Below are 18,105 nucleotides of genomic sequence, written 5' to 3'. Positions count from 1 at the left end.
TCTGAAGCTAGCCCCGGTTCACCTTGCAGGAAAAGAGCATATTGTATTCAGGAACAAAAGAAGTCAAAGGTGGTATTTAAATGAAACTCCTATGTTTATATATGTGCAGTATGTACACATGAAAATCCATTGTTTTCTTGTATTGTAGAGGACCAGTGTTTTAAGTACAAAGTAAAAACATAATAAATCTATTTTTAACAAATTATAGCACCTTTAATTCATGCAGCTCAAGTGTTTCAGAGAAGCTTCCTGTGGCATCTTCTTCATGCACTTCCATCCACCTACATTACATTTCGGTTTAATATGTGAGCATAAAACAGCTGTTTTGACACGCACCACAAAATTCAAAATGTTCTGAGTCTTAATTGAAATCAAAGCGTACAAAGTATTTCTTTGCGTAATTTCTGACTGAAACTACCACTTACTGAAAGTAATAACCATAAAGAACTCTCTCGCCACGGCAGCTCTTATCGAAATTACTCTGGCGGTCTCAGTAACCGGTTCACAGCAAAGCTGGTGGACTATATGAATAAAATTAGGCCGTTAATTCTGGAAAGAAATATTGCCATCAACTTTTTTTAAGTTCATGCATTCTAGAGAAGGAAGACACCTGAGATTTCCAGCATCTCTTGATGTAAAAAGGATAAAAAACATTATGGATACAATATCATTTGGAATCGGAGTGTCCATTTAGCTCCCAGTGGTAACAAGATTTTTTTTTTTTTTTTGTGAGCCAGGCAGTGATTTTGACACAGCAATAAGACTGCGTTTGATAATCAGGTAATGTTGTGTTTTAGTATGAGGGAACAGCAGCAATCCTTTACAGGTAACAGTGGTAACAGTGTTTTTTTTGAACACTGAACCAGCATTCCAACAACCTGGAGAGTGTGATCCGGTTCACACGCAAGACCACAAATCTTAGATCTGTTTGGAATTTGAAATAAATCCCATATCAATCCAATAATGTGTAATGTTACGCCACATCGTTGAAAATGCAACAGTATGACATTTTAATAACATTGTAATGTTATTAAAACAGACTCAGTCCCTGAGTCTGTTTGACAGACTCAGGGACTAAAAACCTGCTGCATAAATGTGATACTGAATGACAAAATATACAATGGTTGACAAAGGCGTAGGCCGAGAAATATATTCCCTGTTACTTCATGTCAGACACTTTAATAGTGGAACACACAGCAAGTCCGACATGTACGAAAAGCTGTATTAAGGCTCAGAAAGGCTAATCAACTAACCAAGCATACACTGTGACATAAAGCTCGACATGTCGACGGCTGTCTGACTCACCAAAGTCAGCAAGTTTGAGCTCTCCGGTGTCACTGATGAGCAGATTTTGTGGTTTCAGGTCACGGTGAAGGATGTACCTCTGGTGGATGTAGGACAGGCCTCTCAATAATTGGTACAGGAACAGCTGAACAAAGGAAAAAAAGACAGATCTGATACGAATTCTTGATCACATCCCCCAAAAATATTTCCAATACAAAAAAAAAAACTTGAAATCCAATCAAACTCGCCATCAATCAAGAGAGCAGCGTCATTTGCACAACTGGACAATGTTCAAGCAACTCGCTGCTTCCGACTCGAAAATGATGAATCCATCCTTTTGAATCACCCATATCAAAATTTCAACTATCAATATTTATCGAGATTTATTTTGTATTTGTAGGGATGTCTGTATCCTTTTTGTCCTGTTTTTTTCTGGTTCAAGCTCCTGCAGTTAGGTTGGGGTGTTTAGTTCAAGATATTCACATGGGCTTTTTGAATTTTAGATTATTGGATTGACTGTGGATTAAAGACTGAAAATGTTTTAAACATTTCCTTTTTGATTATGTTAGTAGTAACATAGTAATCTTTATTAAAACATGTTATGATCACTTAACCATATTAGAAGACAGAAAATAGATCATTTTTTAGAAGAAGGAAACTGGGAGTTTGTTTGTTTATTTTCAAAAATAAACAAAAAGGGGTTTAAAAGGTTTAGTAAGAGGGCTAAAATGTAGCTGGCATGAAAGAATGGAAGCAAAGCATAGGTCGAGATGGACGGAGACGATTTGCTGCGGCAAATCTATCCATCCATCCATCCATCCATGAAAATTATGAAAAATTGAAATCATTTACCATCAAGCACTTTTCTGATACCTTTACTAAAAAGAGTAATACAAACAAAATACCAGCTCTGGTTTGAAAAAAAAGGACCTTTACAAGTGAATAATAATTGCCAGCATTTTAAAAGTACCATGAAAGGACATTCAATGAAATGCATATTACAAGATTGAAATTAGACATTTAACTGGAATTTGTATTGAATTTTCATGGAATATATTTGCTTCAAAAGTGATAAATTCAACCACAAAATAATGAAATATATAAATATATAAAATTAGCTGGACTTCAAAAAAGCAGAATCAACAGGATCCCACCCAATGCCTCATTATTTTGTCGATTAGATCTGTAAAAGCCCACACGGACGAGATAATCAACAGATAATGAGGCATGAATGATCCTCACACCGTTTCATAGCAAATACTGTATTCTCAGTCAATTAAGCTGACTTGAGCAACAGCCAATCAGGGACAGGCTCTATGAAGAATCTAGAGGCAGCAGGTCACCAATTAAGTATTCCATCCCCGAGCATATGAAAGATGAAAAAGTGGTACAGAGAATCAGCACGGGGTGTGTGTGTCTGTGTGTCCGTGTGTGTGTTTTCTCATGTATATCAAATGCATATCTGACAGCCTGTGCACTTTCAAAAATCGCAGTCACGCTGTAAATAACAAACCCTCTCTTTCTGTCTCTTCACACCGCTTCTCTATTTTAGGATCAAAATTGTCTTGAGGAAACCCTCCCCCCCGTTTGACTTTTGAACGCCTCGCGCCTATTTGCATTTTAATGTCCGTGAGAGATCGGGCGGAGCAGCCTTTTCACACTAACAACCCCTGACAGGTTTGAAAAAAGTAATTCAGCCTGATTTTTCGAACAAATTTTTGTACGTGCCGACCGTCATTGGTCATTTTATGAATAGGCAGGTTTTTCTTTATTTTCTCCTGTTATATAGACACTTGCGTACGAACTTTTTCAAATAACCGGTGCAGTCCAACGCTAGAGGAGCTTCTCGTACTCACTCCTCACAGAGAATTTAAAATCAGAAGCCTTTTTTACCCCAGTAAGGTCAACGGTCCTGTGAGGCTGCACGGACCAGAAATGTGAACAATCAGCCCAACAAAAACGGTAGATAAATCTTATCTCACCAAGTAAGTCTGTTGCCGGGACGAGATTTATCTGAGGGGGACCTGGATGACTGAGAACCCTGACAGGTATTGGTTATTGGGGGTTCATTTGACTGTAACTAACAGCTTTCCGTGCACAGTTCAGAAGGAATCGTTTGACGTAATAAGTGTATAATGACTGTGTTCCAAACGCGGGGGGTGGGTTAACTCTCGAGCGCTCACACGCCAAGAGGATGCTGGTGTAAGAGGATGACAGCAAGGATGATTCAACAGCCACACAACCAGCAGCTGAAATTAGGATGGCGTGTCTTCTGAATATGTTCCAGGCGAAGCTCTGATTCGGTTTGCTTCAGGGGAAAGGATAGATTTGTGCCGCTTTCAAAATGACCAGGCTTGCCACTGGATGGCGACGCTTTACCTGTATCTCTTTAAAGCGTGTATCAGAAACGCACATCCCCTGGAGGGATGTGTTGACTTTCCTGTTTAAGTCTCCTTGAGCCTAAAACCGTTGAACTAATAAAACACAACATATCATTATAAAGACTTTTTCTATGTAAACAACAAAATGCTCTTTTTAAATTATGCAGCTTCACATTTAACTGGCTAAGAGAACCGAAATTGTACTACTTTGTTTGATGGCTCTACAAATACTGAATATTACAAAATACCTGTTATCCATTTTCTAGCTAATATTTATATATTTTTAAATAACAAAGGCTAACTATTTGTACGGTATTCTTGTATTTCTAATGTTACTGACTGTTCTGCTCTTGTGTTGCAAAACCTTGTCAATGTGAGGTATGAAAGAGTTGTCTCTTTGTCTCTGTGTATGCTAATTTGTATGTGTTTTTTTCAATACAGAAGGTAAAAATAGCACTAAAACTAATTCACAACCGCAGATAATTGGACAGTTAAGCTTGGTGAGACAGTTTCAGCATTTGAACATTGCTTGCTTATGCTGTTACTTTTTTTTCTCGCTCTTTTATCTCTTTTTTACGATGCTGCTACACTTTAAAACCAATACCTTGATTGAACTTTACAGTTGAATTTTTGTGGTATAGAAACAGATTTGAATCTCTAATAGACTCAGTGTGCTCCGAAATGACTCTCACCTTCCCAAGTCATAAAGCCCCATGCTTTATTATTTTTACGATGTGTGTTTATTTAGAATTAGCATCTAATTTAAGAAATGCTGCAGTGCTGTTAAAAATGACAGTGAAGTTAAAAAAAAAAAGAGAAAAATAAAAAAAAAACCTGCACCCAGACGATGCTACATCAATTTATCCACTCTTCATTTATGGCTTTAGCTACTAAGAGACTTTATCTATGAGAATGTACAACTATTTCATTGAGAAGAAAAAGCCTACAAGGTGTTTGTGTCTGTGTGAGAGAGGGAGAGAATTATTTTATTGTGGTGAATTATTAGCTCCCACTGCAGGAGAAACAAACTGTGTTACAGTATTAACATAATCTATTACCTGAGGGCTGACCCCACTGTGTGAACACAATTCCATCATCAGAACAGGGATAAACAAGCTGCCATTCTACTGATGAAAAGAAACCTCCGCCATCCATATGCAATAATGAGAAAAACAATGCAGTGCATTACCTGTAGAACGTGAGGCGATGGGACAAAATGAGCAGGATGTGACGAGAACGTGCACAGAATGAAGAGGATGAAGAAAAGCTTTATATTTACACGCACATATATATATATATATATATATATGTGTGTGTGTGTGTGTGTGTGTATATATGTACACACACACACACACACATACACATACACACACATTTATATACTGTATATATTTGTTTTGCACATATGTCACATATGTAAATATTTGTGTGTGTGTGTGTATAGATATAGATATGGATAAATATATAGATACATAGATAAATTATACAAGTGGTTTGAATTGTAACTCACTTCCTGTGATGGCATCTCTTTTTTTGCTCACTTTTTTGACGTCTGTATCAGTCCTTGCATTACCCGCACACATAAAAACACCTGCCTATCAAATAGCCCTCCCCTCACCCAAAAAACAGACCCTAGACCTAAGCCTTAAGCTCTGTTAAGAGGACAGACAACCACGGTAGCAACCAGAGGACTCTGCGAGCTTAAATTTAATATCATTTTGCAGATTTATCACATTCCTTCTACTGTGATAGGATTTATGTCTTACCATATCTGCTCACAACGGGTCTTCAGTCAATGTCAACAGTTAATACCCCCTTAAAAATCTGATTTTAAATGACTAACTCACTAAGACGATTTGGTATAGCACAGTGATGCTCACACTTTTTTTTTAGCTTGCAAGCTACTTGCAAAATGGCCAGGCCAAAATGATCTGCCAAAAATAGAAACGTGAAACATATATTTATTTATACATACCAAGTATACTTTATACTTAAAACATATTTAAACAGTTTGAACATGTTGAGCACAATACAATTTTCTACATTTTATTGCCCGACCCTAATCTGAGGATGTATGCACTGACGAGAGGGATCGCGTAGTCTGGACAGAAGTTGATCATCAATCATGGTGGAACAGTATTTGGATCAAGATCTTAGACTGGCTGCGCTGTATGTCCATCAGGTGCCAAAGGCCATTGGGGATGGATGATAGACTAACAGCTATTTTTTCTTTAATAACATATGATCTACCCACACTACCTGCACTGTGGTATACTCTGGGACTCGCGGTTCACTCGCTTTTCTGTTGCCTAGCCTCTTAAATAGAGTGTATTTTGAAAGGCAGGCTTGCATTAGTGATTGGCCACTCCTGGTCTAGAATCACCAGGCAAGGCTGATACTGCAGGAGCAGAGGAGTTGTACACATATATCTGAATGTATCAAACTCACTCACTGGCGAAAAATAGTCAATGTGACATCCAATACTGATCGACATCATTAAGATGTCTTCACCTGTGACATAAAGAACCATTACGTCAGCCAGCAACACCAACAAACCAAACAACATAAAGGCATTGACTCGCCTTCTATCCCTGAGAAACGGAAGAGTTGATGTGAATGTGATGTGATGTTTGGGAAAAAAAAGGTTCATTTGGTCAAACGCCATCGCCACAGGCAAAAATCAATGTCGTAGCCAGAAGCCATCTTTTCTGCATTAGTGCCTTGCAGTGATTCACGAGACATTAACGAGAACCCGAAAAAAACGGTTGCCAGACGTTTATGTGCATTTTGATGAAAATCGTCTAATGCCAAAAAACGGTGTGTTCACAATTAATGTCACATATCCAGGTTATGGTGACAATAACACACTGAGCATCAACAGTGACTCAGTTATTGTGTGTCTGCTGTATTCTTAGTAATATACTGTAATTGGAGGAATATTCGTTTTACTTCCCCTGCTGTAAAATCAAAAACACATAAAAGGAATTAGTGACAAAGGACGGGGAGCTTATGTGTTCAGAGTTTCCACATTCATCGTATCCACATTTTTACATAGCAGTGATGTGAAACAACCTCCGAAGCCTCAATGATTCTCCCCCCCCAAAAAATTCCCAAAACAAACACAGGAAGTCAAGCAGTCTAATTAAACATTCACAAGCGCGAGAACAGAACGGCTTGGAAAATGAGGTCGACGGATAAAGTGCGAAGTTGATCAAGTTCCATGGCTGCCAAACGCGAGATGCAATGTTTCACTTCCGCAAGGACAACAGGCAGGAAAATAATGAAAAAAATCTTTCATAAATCCATTAAAAATGTATCTCTCCATTAAAGCATTTCCCTGGACAATTGCACGGTAATAATCCATTAATTACCTTGGCTGCAGAGGCTTTTACTTCCTCCCTTTACTCAAAGCTACTTTGAATTTGTTTCAAATAACCTACGATTCTTAAATGCTCATATTTTAGGTAGAGGCTGTCTTGTTTTGCTAAATTACTCCAAGGTTTTATCCATTAAGGGTCACTCGAGATGACTCATTAAAAAGGTGAGGCGGGCAACAAATGCCTACATTTATCTGCTGTCTGCAGACAGTAAGGATGGCGTGATGCATGAAAGGATGAGGAGTGCTGATGCTCACATTGATTTCAGACTCTGGCCTTTAGTTAATTCAGTTTCTTGTTTCGTTTTTCCTCATTTTGGGCAGAGTGGCTTTTTGAGAGTAAAAACTGATAAATAGTAAATGTATTGCTTTCTGTCGGTTACTGTTAGTGTACAATATTGGAAAAAATCTTGTAAGGTATATTTTTTGCAAAAATGCTGAATATGTCACGAATTTAACATATTTGTGGGCATATTACTCATTGATCTTTTTTTTTTCCTATTTTCCTTGAAACCAATGACTCCTGAAACCGACTATGAAAGATATAAAAACAAGAATATGCAAAAATGTTTGGAAATATTGCCAGCATGCCACTCTATATAAATATGAATGATGCAGTATTACCTTAGCTTTTGAGCGATGGGATTTTATTTCAGGCTTCTATAATTAAAAACAAGTAGAGCATTTAGGTCTGAATCATTGACCCATTAACAGAAAAGGGAGCAAAGAATATACATGTTTTTTTTTCTTTCTAAATAGGGCAATTACAAAAGACTCATTTGAAAAGTAGACTGTGGATCAAACGGGACCGGAGATAATGTATGTTTTGTCAGCCCTCTGCAGCTTCAGCGAATATGAGGGGACAGTAAGAAAAAAAAAGCTGACAAAACCATAATATCTATCTATCTATCTATCTATCTATCTATCTATCTATCTATCTATCTATCTATCTATCTATCTATCTCTCTCTCTCTCTCTCTCTCTCTCTCTCTCTCTCTCTCTCTCTCTCTCTATCTATCTATCTATCTATCTATCTATCTATCTATCTATCTATCTATCTATCTATCCATTCATACGTTCACTGTGAACAAATACTAAATGAGGGGACAGTGAAAAAACAGAAGTTTACAAAAGCACAAAAAGATTAATATCTATCCATCTATCCATCCATCCGCCTTTAAGCTGCTCACTGTAACCAAATCATTTGTCCCTGTAAAGTAATACTAGTAAAAGCAATGTAATAGCAAAAGTTGATGCTTTTACACTGCTGCACGCAGCCATGATCTCCGGGCGGGTGTCAGGTTCCCCAATGATCTATTAGGATGCCAATGAGACAACCCCGCCCTGGCTAATTGAGTATGATCTACTCAGAAACACAGTGAAACTGCTGCTTAGATTAGGTCACAGAGTCACCAGTGGTCAACTACAGCAACAAAAAACTGGGAAAACATGTTGTAATAATCACAATGTAATTATTACATCAGCAATTAGTCCCTTTGTGTGCGTCTCCATGTGCTCATCTGATCAAGTACCACTTGAGGACCAAATAGATTTTAGGCCACCGATTAGTAAATAAGGAATTGATTACACATTTCCTCACAGTCAGTGTTAAATCCAGAGGAAATTTATGCAATATTCCATTTTAATTATCACATTTATCTACCCTTTTCTTTTGAGTTATAGTCAGACTATGCATTCAACGTGAATGATGTGTCCATGTTATTTCCTGTCAAATCAAAGCAATGTTTCAGCCTCAGTTTAATAACCCCCCCCTCCCATTTACTGCATTATCCCATTAGCGTCCCCACTTATGATGTACCTCCATCCTCATTATGGCCTGCTCCTCCAAATTCTATTATTGATTAGTTTTAATTATGGATTTCCACAGCTCGATCCTAGACCTCTTCTCATGCTACTTTGTCTTTCACTTCCACTGTTGCCCATATTTTCTGGGACTGGTTTTGAAATTAAATTGCTCCTAAGTAGGCAAGCAGTTCCTAACACAGCAGCCCCCGGCACACCTGGGATGCTCCTGTTTTGTTCTTTGTAGGTGATAAAAAATAATCACTATAAATTGTTATGTTGCTGCAGGTTTACCTCTTTTTCTCCAACAAAACCATGGGTAAAAATCTGACCAAACAATCACAAGGAAAAAAAATCAGATGCTCCTGCTTTGCAAAAATGCAACTGAATATATTAGAAAACCTGTACACTGTCTTTGTACTTTCACTCAGCAGTGTGCACTTGTCATGCTGATTTCTTGTTTTTTTAATATTAATTTATATTATCTCTTAAATTTAATTATTCCAGATGCAGACTTGGAACTTTTCCGGTCCACTCTCTCTCTCTCTCTCTCTCTCTCTCTCTCTCTCTCTCTCTCTCTCTCTCTCTCTCTCTCTCTCTCTCTTTTGAAATAAAAGTGAATGGTCCTTTACATAAGGAAGCAGAAAACACATTAATACAGCTTTGCCTCCAGCAATTTCAAGCCATTAAGAACTTAGGAATTAATACAATTAGAAATCCCCCAACAAACCTTGCAAACCTCAACAGAAAAGGATGGTTCTTGACACAATGTCTTTTTTTGCCATTGTCTTTATTAAGGGTATTTCTCAACAGTTATTAATGTTGCACAAGACTAAAAGAGAAATAGTACCCAAACCATTTATTTCTGCTTTGCAACAGTGCTGCTACTGCTCAAGCTAAGCTGTACAAAGCCATTTTTTTTTTTTTTTTTTCTGAAAAAGAGGGTATATTTTAAAGGAAAACAGTATGATAACACATGGGACCCTAGGATGAGGGGGCAGCAAGTGTCGTGAGCCCCCCTGAGCTGTGTTCAGTTTTGGCCAGTTTTGATGTGCACACGGAAAATAATGGGCAAAGCTGTTTTGATGCATGCTATGTGTGTCAGCCTTTATAGTTAATAGCAGGTTAGCAAAGCCACTCTGAGGAACCATTCCTTCACCCTGGGCTTCACATTTTGTTTGACTATAAATTACATATTTCAAATTTGAGCAAATACCAATTGATTTTTTTTTTTTCTTATGAATTGTGAGTTTTTATGCAAAGTGTGAAAGCTGTTACAAGGGCACCATTTCCCTGCAGTTTCCTCTTGCAGCTGTACAACATGGCTAACTGTATGCAAATTTTTCACTGCATTTACTTTTCAAGCTTATTTTTGAGACATGGCAGGCATGGATAGTCGACAGAGTGGCTGATGCCTTCTCCTGACTGGTCACATGACAACTGATCATTTGAAGACTTGTCCATCACAGACCTCAGGCTCAAATGATAATATAAGATATAGTTTTTGTCTACTTGCCACTCTTTAGACATAAATTACCCAATCAGTGGCAATCATTCATTTACGACAGAACCTGATGACAAGAGGTGTATAAGACACCGCTTTTTCAAACAAACAAGCTGAAGTTTCGCTCATTATAAATCCTGAGGTCGCTTGCTGATGAGGACTTAAGGAGACAAGTTCCTCAATTCCAGTATAACTTCCTTTTCAAAAAAACTCAATCGGGGCAAATCTGATCATTGCAATTCAATAGAGCCTCTCAGAAAGTTTTACCCAACATTTGCCGTTGGCTAAACTAAGTATTTGACTGCAGTATTACTTGGACTGCCCAGGATGAAAGTCTGCTAGAACACAGGAAGCATGCTGAGCAATTATAACCACTGTTTGATCTTCTGGTTTAAATGTCTACATTTATTAGATCAATATTTATGAGTGCATGTTTAGTGGTTGTTAACCGAAAGAAAGCTATTATGCTCAACATTCATATTGTCAGGGTTGTTTTACTAAAATACATTGTCCATGGTGATTTATACTTTCTACATCAGTAATGACAGTATTACCTTATAGGTATTTTCATTACTACATCTTTTTAAGAAAAACTACAACCAAACATGCATCTTTTAGGCAACAACAAGCTCTGAAGTATCAATGCACTTCATTCAATTCATTGTTTCAATGCTGTCAACTTCCAGTTCAGTCTCGGACTCACAAGAAGAGGCATCACCGACAAAGTACATATCAAAGGTCAGTGATGGTCAACCAAGTCAGACTGACCTACTGAACCTCCCTCTGTGCTCTTTTTATGAATACACATCCAAATCAGGCAGATCATTACATACAGCAAAGATCCCTAAGAGACATATATCCTTTCTATTTAAATGTTATACATATTTGGATAAAAATTCAAGAAATAACAAAAAGGGGATGCTCAAATATCGTTTCACACACTCAGCCCAAGTCTGCAGACATGCTGCTACAGCTCAGTGATTGCAAATGAACAAAGACAAGTGTAAACAAGTGTCAGCATGCAGTCAGCCGCAGAGGATGGCAAACTGCAAGAGGCTCATCAGACTCATTTTCTATGTGCCGATGCATACCTCCCATTCTGTCATTAGTTGACCCGCATCTTTGCTGATTTGCAAGTCTTTACAGGAAACGAAAAAAAAATAATGAATAATGATGCCGGGAACCTGTGTCGTTGTATTTATTTACACCACCCCACACACCTACAACAAAATTCGAGGTAATCTCTAATGAATAAATGTAAATAATCAGGGCTCATCAAATGCCTAATGGTTGTCTATGAGATACTGTACACTTGTTAACGACAGCTATTTATGCTATTTTCTTTTTTCAAGGCTTGAGATGATAAAATGCCTATCATTCAAAAAAGGGTAAAAGAAAAAATCAGAGCGCTCAAAATAATCCCAAGCACATACAGATTTCAATCTTCAGCAGAAAAGGACTGATGAGTTTATCCACAGTGGAAAACATAAGGCTGAAGGAAATGATTCATGGTTCCTGGGTTTGGTATAAATATCAGTTACACATTTAAAATGGCAATTTTGGTATTTTTATACCTTGGGCCCAATAGCCTCATGAATTTTGCCCATTTATAGACATCTATAAATATCAATGCCGCCTCAGGGCTGCAGCGGTTGGTGTCTCCCTCAGCCAGCCCCGGGGGGCACGAAGCAGTGTCTCCCTGAGCCGGTCCCAAGCCCGGATAAATGCAGAGGGTTGCGTCAGGAAGGGCACTGGCGTAAAGCTTATGCCAAAACCAAACATGCAAATCGACAATAATAACCAGATCACATTGGATCGGTCGAGGACCAGGTTAACAACGACCGCCATTGGTTCTGATGACCTACAGGGAACCAATGGAAACTGGGCTACTGTAGGTCAAAGAAGGAGGGGAGGAAGGCGTGTTCGGAAGCAGAGAGAGAAGAGGAAAGGAAAAAGCCTAGGACTGAGAGTAGGGACTTTGAATATTAAGACTATGAAAGGAAAAGGTAGAGAGAGTCGACATGATGCAGAGATGGAAGGTGGATATACTGTGTGTCCAGGAGACCAGGTGGAAAGGTAGTAAGGCTAAAAGCCTAGGAGCAGGCTTCAAGTTGTACTATCATACCACTGACAAGAAGAGAAATGGAGTAGGAGTTACCTTGAAGGAGGAGTTTGTTAGTAACGTTCTGGGGTTGAAAAGAATGTCAGATAGACTTATGAGCCTGAAACTGGAACTTGAAGGTGTGATGCTCAATGTTGTTAGTGGCTATGCCCCGCTGGTGGGATGTGAATTTGAAGAGAAGGAGAAGTTCTGGAATAAGTTAGATGAAGTGATGCAGAATATCCCCAGAAATGAGGGAGTGGTAATTGGTGCAGATTTCAATGGACAGGTTGGTGAAGACAATAGAGGGGATGAAGAAGTGTTGGGCAGATTTGGTATCCAGGATAGGAATGCAGAGAGACAGATGGTGGTAGATTTTGCAAAAAGGATGGAAATGGCTGTAGTGAACACCTTTTTCCAGAAAAAAAAACAGGAACAGGGTAACTTATAAGAGCGGAGGTAGGAGCACATGGGTAGACTACATCTTGTATAGACGAGGTGACCTGAAAGAGATCAATGACTGCAAAGTAATTGTAGGTGAGAGTGTAGCCAGACAGCATAGGATGGTGGTTTGTCGGATGACTATAGTGACAAGGAAGATCAAGAAGACAAAGGCAGAGCAGAGGACAAAGTGGTGGAAGCTGAAAAGGGAGGAGTGTTGCATGGTTTTCAGAGAGGAGTTGAGAAAGGGTCTGGGTGGTCAGGGTGAGCTTCCAGATGATTGGACAATAACAGCTAGTGTTATCAGGGAGACAGGTAGAGGAGTACTTGGTGTGTCATCTGGAAGTATAAGGGAACTTGGTGGTGGAATGAGGAAGTGCAGGAGTATAAACAGAGAAAGTGGTTAGCAAAGAAGAAGTAGGATACTGAGAGGACTGAAGAGAACAGACAGGAGTACAGGAAGATACAATGTAAGGTAAAGATAGGGGTAGCAAAGGAAAAACAAAGGGAGTACAATGACCCGTATGCTCTGTTGGACAGTAAGGAGTGAGAGAATGATCTATACAGGCTGGCGAAACAGAGAGATAATGATGGAAAGGATGTACAACAGGTCTAGGTGAAGTCAGCATTTGAGGACAGCAGTATGGCTTCATGCCTAGAAAGAGTACTACAGATGCAGTATTTGCTTTGAGAATGCTAATAGGGAAACACAGAGAAGGCCAGAGGGGGCTGCATTGTGTTTTTGTAGACCTAGAAAAAGCATATGACAGGGTACCAAGAGAGGAGCTATGATATTGTATCAGGAAGTCTGGAGTGGCAGAGAAGTTAGACTGGTGCAGGATATGTATGCTAGCTGTGTGCTGTAGGGGTAACAGAGAGGTTCAAGGTGGAGATGGGACTCCATCAGGGATAAGCTCTGAGCCCCTTCTTGTTTGCAGTGGGGATGGACAGGCTGACAGATGAGGTTAGAGAGGAATCTTCATGGACCATGATGTTTGCAGATGACACTGTGACTGTAGTGAGAGCATAAAACAGGTACAGGAAAATCTAGAGAGGTGGAGGTATGCTCCAAAGGAGAGGAATGAAAGTTAGTCGCAGCAAGACAGAATATATGTGTATAGACAAGAGGAATCCGGGTGGAACAGTGAGGGAGTGGAGATCAGGAAGTTGGAGGATTTCAGGTACTTTGGGTCAACAGTCCAGAGCAACAGAGAGTGCGGAAAAGAGGTGAAGAGACGGGTTCATGCAGGTTGGAATGGGTGGAGAAAAGTGTCAAGGGTACTATGTGATAGACGAGTATCGGCCAGAATGAAAAGAAAGGTGTACAAGACAGTGGTGAGACCAGCAATGCTATATGGACTAGAAAAAGTTACAATGACGAAAAGACAGGAGACAGAGCTAGAGGTTGCAATTAAAGATGCTCAGGAATAAAGAGGATCAGGAATAAGTCTACCAGAGGGACAGCACATGACAGATGTTTTGGAGAGAAGGTCAGAGAAGCCAGACTGAGATGGTTCGGTCATGTACAAAGGAGGGATTATGAATATATTAGTAGACGGATGCTGGAATTGGAGCTGCCAGGCAAGAGGTCTCGAGGAAGACCAAAGGGAAGATTTATATATAGTGAGAGAGGATATGAAGTTAGTTGGCATGACAGAGGGGATATAGAGAATGGGGTTAGATGGAAAAAGTTGATTTTCGCTGTGGCAATCCCCTGAAGGGGAAGCCGAAAGATGAAGAAGAAGAAGATAGACATCTATAAATATCATTAACTTCATGTGTCGTGCCCCCCCCCCCCCCCCCCGACACACACACACACACACACATGAGTAGCCTTCAAGGTACACTCAGGTGTCGTTTGAGTACCTTCACATTGTCTGGATGAAGACCCCCGGGGTGCTTGTCCATGTACTGACACAGGTCCGTATGCTGAAAAATAAACAAGAAAAAAAAACAAATGTTAATACAAGTGTTCCTTGGAGACACTCACAGCAAATGGTTTTTCATATTCGCACAAGTTCAATGTTGATATAAGAAACCTTTATGGACAGAAAGGTGTGTGTAAATGAAGTTTGCAATTTCTGATGGGTATCGTTGTCAGATGGCGAACAGTCATATGATGCATACAATCAAATCGAGATGATATAGAGCAGGGGTTAGCAGGGATTCCTCTGATGTAGCTTTTGAAAACAATTAACGAGTATTTAATTTAAATGTGTTTCATTTAAGTTTGTTCATTTTTAAAAGGTAATTTTAAATTTGAAGATTATGGCAGTCTCGTAACATCTAAATAAGACGTGTTAAATATTTTTGTCGCTCTTATTAAGCGACTGCATGCACTAGTAAAAGGACAACAGCACACAGAGAGAGGACAGCATTTTTGGTTTGCTGCCAGTAGAGTTTAAGTTCAGCCTTTTTTATATGGAGACATGGAGTATTTTCCTTAAAAGTAAACTTCAATCCAACTTCTTTTTTTTCCGGAGTTCAAAATGTTTTGTTGCAGAAATGAAATATTGTTTTCTCTGCAGTTGTTCATTGATTTAAAAAAAATGCAAGCATTTTGATTTTACATAGCATAAAGGCAATAAAAAATAATATTATATGATGCGTTCATTCATTTTAAATTTCAAAAGGGTTGTGTGGCACCCGATGTTTTCTTAACCTTGGGGAAACAGGTCCAAATGGCTCTTTGACTGGCAAAGGTTGCCGACCGCAGGTATAGACGATGTCATTAGCATTATTAAATGTGTTGATAAACGGTCAGAAATTGGCACATTACATGAATATGTAAATGTTACCGTTTGTACTTTTACAGCTTATATCTTATAGTTTTAAATTTTTGTTTTTGTTTCCATGCGCTTTGTTTTATTTGCTTCTTGCTGCATGTACAAAAACACACTTCACTGCAAACTGTATTGTTTATAACTGTGCATCTATCAAATAAATTCAATCTTATCTCATCTTCTCAATGTTGTTGTTTTTTTCTGTTCCAAATATGTCAATGTTATCAACTACAAAAGGGGATATTGAATTTCTTTTTTTCCTCTCACATGTGTACTTAGCCTTGCAATTTAAATACCGTACAGCAGAACACATATCTACATATTATATATGAATTAAACAGTAATTGTAGACCGTCCCAACGCCTGGGGACGGTCTGCAATTACACATCATAATATATGAATTATCAAATGCAGGGAATCTATGTTTTTTCTCTAAAATGCTTTGAATCAAATTCTCCCTCAGAGGACATTCATTCAGCACCGCAGATGCTCTGTCACCTCTTTGCAAATGGACAAATCATGCTGATATTTTCAGTCACCAGTCACCACCCTATCATTTTTAATAATTAAAGTACCACCAGGGGTTATCTCATTGAAAACAAACTCTTCAATCTACGCCTCTTCTGTCTTGAATTTTTGTTCAGTAATGCATTTCATTGATTACCCACACAAACTCAGCCTGTCAATCATTATTTGGACAGTGATCAGATTGTGATGATGTAAAATAGCAGGAGTTGATGCCAAGGTTATAGGTTAGCGCAAAACTTGAAGATGAAAACCAGAAAACCACTCACGAAAAGGGGTGCATACGTATATGTCTGAACACACATGAGCAGATTTTATCATTCTCGAATGAATCAAATTTTACCTTTATTTTCTTCAAAATTAAAATAATTTAATGGGAAAACTGTGAATTCTGAATGTGCTGAGTTTAAAAGAGTTGATTTGCTGGACAGCAAAAGCGTTATATGGTCATTTAACATATTCAAAAATGAAAGATGATTCTCTTACGGTAATCTTAAATAATAATAGAAAAAAAGAAAAACTGGAAATAAATGCAAAACATTGCTCAACTATGTACTAAGTAATAAACACGATTAAAATATGAAATACAGATTTGAACAAAATCAATAAAAACTGTTCTATTATTGAGCTCTAAAAACTGATGATTTTTCCATAAATATATGATTTATTTTAGAAGCTCAGTACAATGTGCCCTTTTAACTCACAAAAATCAACCCCAGTCCATACAGTCAAAACTTTATGGGTAGAATTGAAGTTACCTCCATATATCCAATCTAATGAGCCAGAAATCTGCACTTCCCACCATCAGCTCCCAAAATCAACTCTTAAAAATACAAACCGTTGACATGACTCACACCAGCCAACAGAGGGCATCACACTGTTTTTAGTCCTGATCGATGCAGTAGGGTTATGAGGCTGAATAAGCTTCTCTGGTGCAAAGATTTGACCTTGCTCAGCGGAACTACTTCCAAGTCTGCCCGTGAATATAAATGTTAGCATCACAGCCCATTTGCAATGAGCCTAGATGACAAAAAGAGCTGGCGTGAAAGTGAGAGTAAAACACATTTTGCATTTATGTGAAGGACTAATAAAATATCACAAGACATCATCGCCAAGCTGGGGTTGGGTCATTTCTAAAAGACGGAATAAAAGTAGATTAAAAGTCTAAAATTAGATGCGATGATTCAAGCGCATGAAAAAAAATACCACTCTACTGTAAATTACTTGCTTTTCCCTTCTTGGGACTGCTTTTTGGGCTCTGTTCATTTCAGCCATTGTATACTTTTGTAAGAATGTAATTATATATAGTCACATTGAAATAAATATATAAACTAAATGATTATTCTTAAAAATAATTATCACTTAAAATTAATAATAATTTTAAATCTAACCCAGAATATCTTTTTCAGTTGGGCATTTCAACAAAAAGCAAACAATGGGCAATGCAGAAACATAACAGAATTACAGTATTAGTAAGCTGTGTGTATGAGCCACTGAAATTGCATTGTACCATATTGTACATAAAACATGAGGGACATGAGAAAATGAGGGAAAAATGTAAATAAACTCATGTAGGGACAATCAAAATAGGGGTCTTGCACTCTTACACTAGTAAATACCCTATTCAGTCCAATTCTGAATATTTTGGTAGAAGAGTTGGGAACACCATGGGTTTTTTTGGGGAAGCCAATAAACTAGCTACAGGCTGAAATGAGTCATAAGGCAAGAAATGCAGTGCCAATCCTAAAGAAATTAGGCACACTAGACCTCTGTCATGTGGAAATTTGTCTCCTGATTTTGCTATTTTCATAATTTTCACCAGATTAACGTGCCCAAAATAGTGGAGGAACTGAAGTTAATTAAATTGAAGGGAGAAATTGAGCTGTCAATCATTTCTCAGAAGACTT

At 38.4% G+C, this 18,105-nt stretch overlaps 1 protein-coding gene across 3 annotated transcripts in view; it reads right to left on the bottom strand.

Annotated features, from left to right (window-relative positions):
• cdk14 (cyclin dependent kinase 14) overlaps positions 1 to 18,105 on the bottom strand; it is a 166,510-nt gene that overhangs the window by 90,804 nt on the left and 57,601 nt on the right. For all 3 annotated transcript variants that reach the window (XM_086154908.1, XM_086154906.1, XM_086154907.1), the window contains 2 exons: positions 14,757 to 14,819; positions 1,306 to 1,429 (listed from right to left, as the gene is read on the bottom strand). In XM_086154908.1, coding sequence (XP_086011034.1) covers positions 1,306 to 1,429; positions 14,757 to 14,819 — 187 coding nt within the window. The remainder of the gene's footprint in view (positions 1 to 1,305; positions 1,430 to 14,756; positions 14,820 to 18,105) is intronic.

The sequence above is a fragment of the Fistularia commersonii genome, chromosome 11 (genome assembly GCF_037954325.1).
Source record: "Fistularia commersonii isolate RoL2024-O1a breed Wild chromosome 11, RoL_Fcom_v1.0, whole genome shotgun sequence".
NCBI lineage: Eukaryota > Metazoa > Chordata > Actinopteri > Syngnathiformes > Fistulariidae > Fistularia > Fistularia commersonii.
The sequence above is the reverse complement of the archived record's forward strand: the minus strand, read 5'-3'. Positions and strand labels throughout refer to the sequence as shown.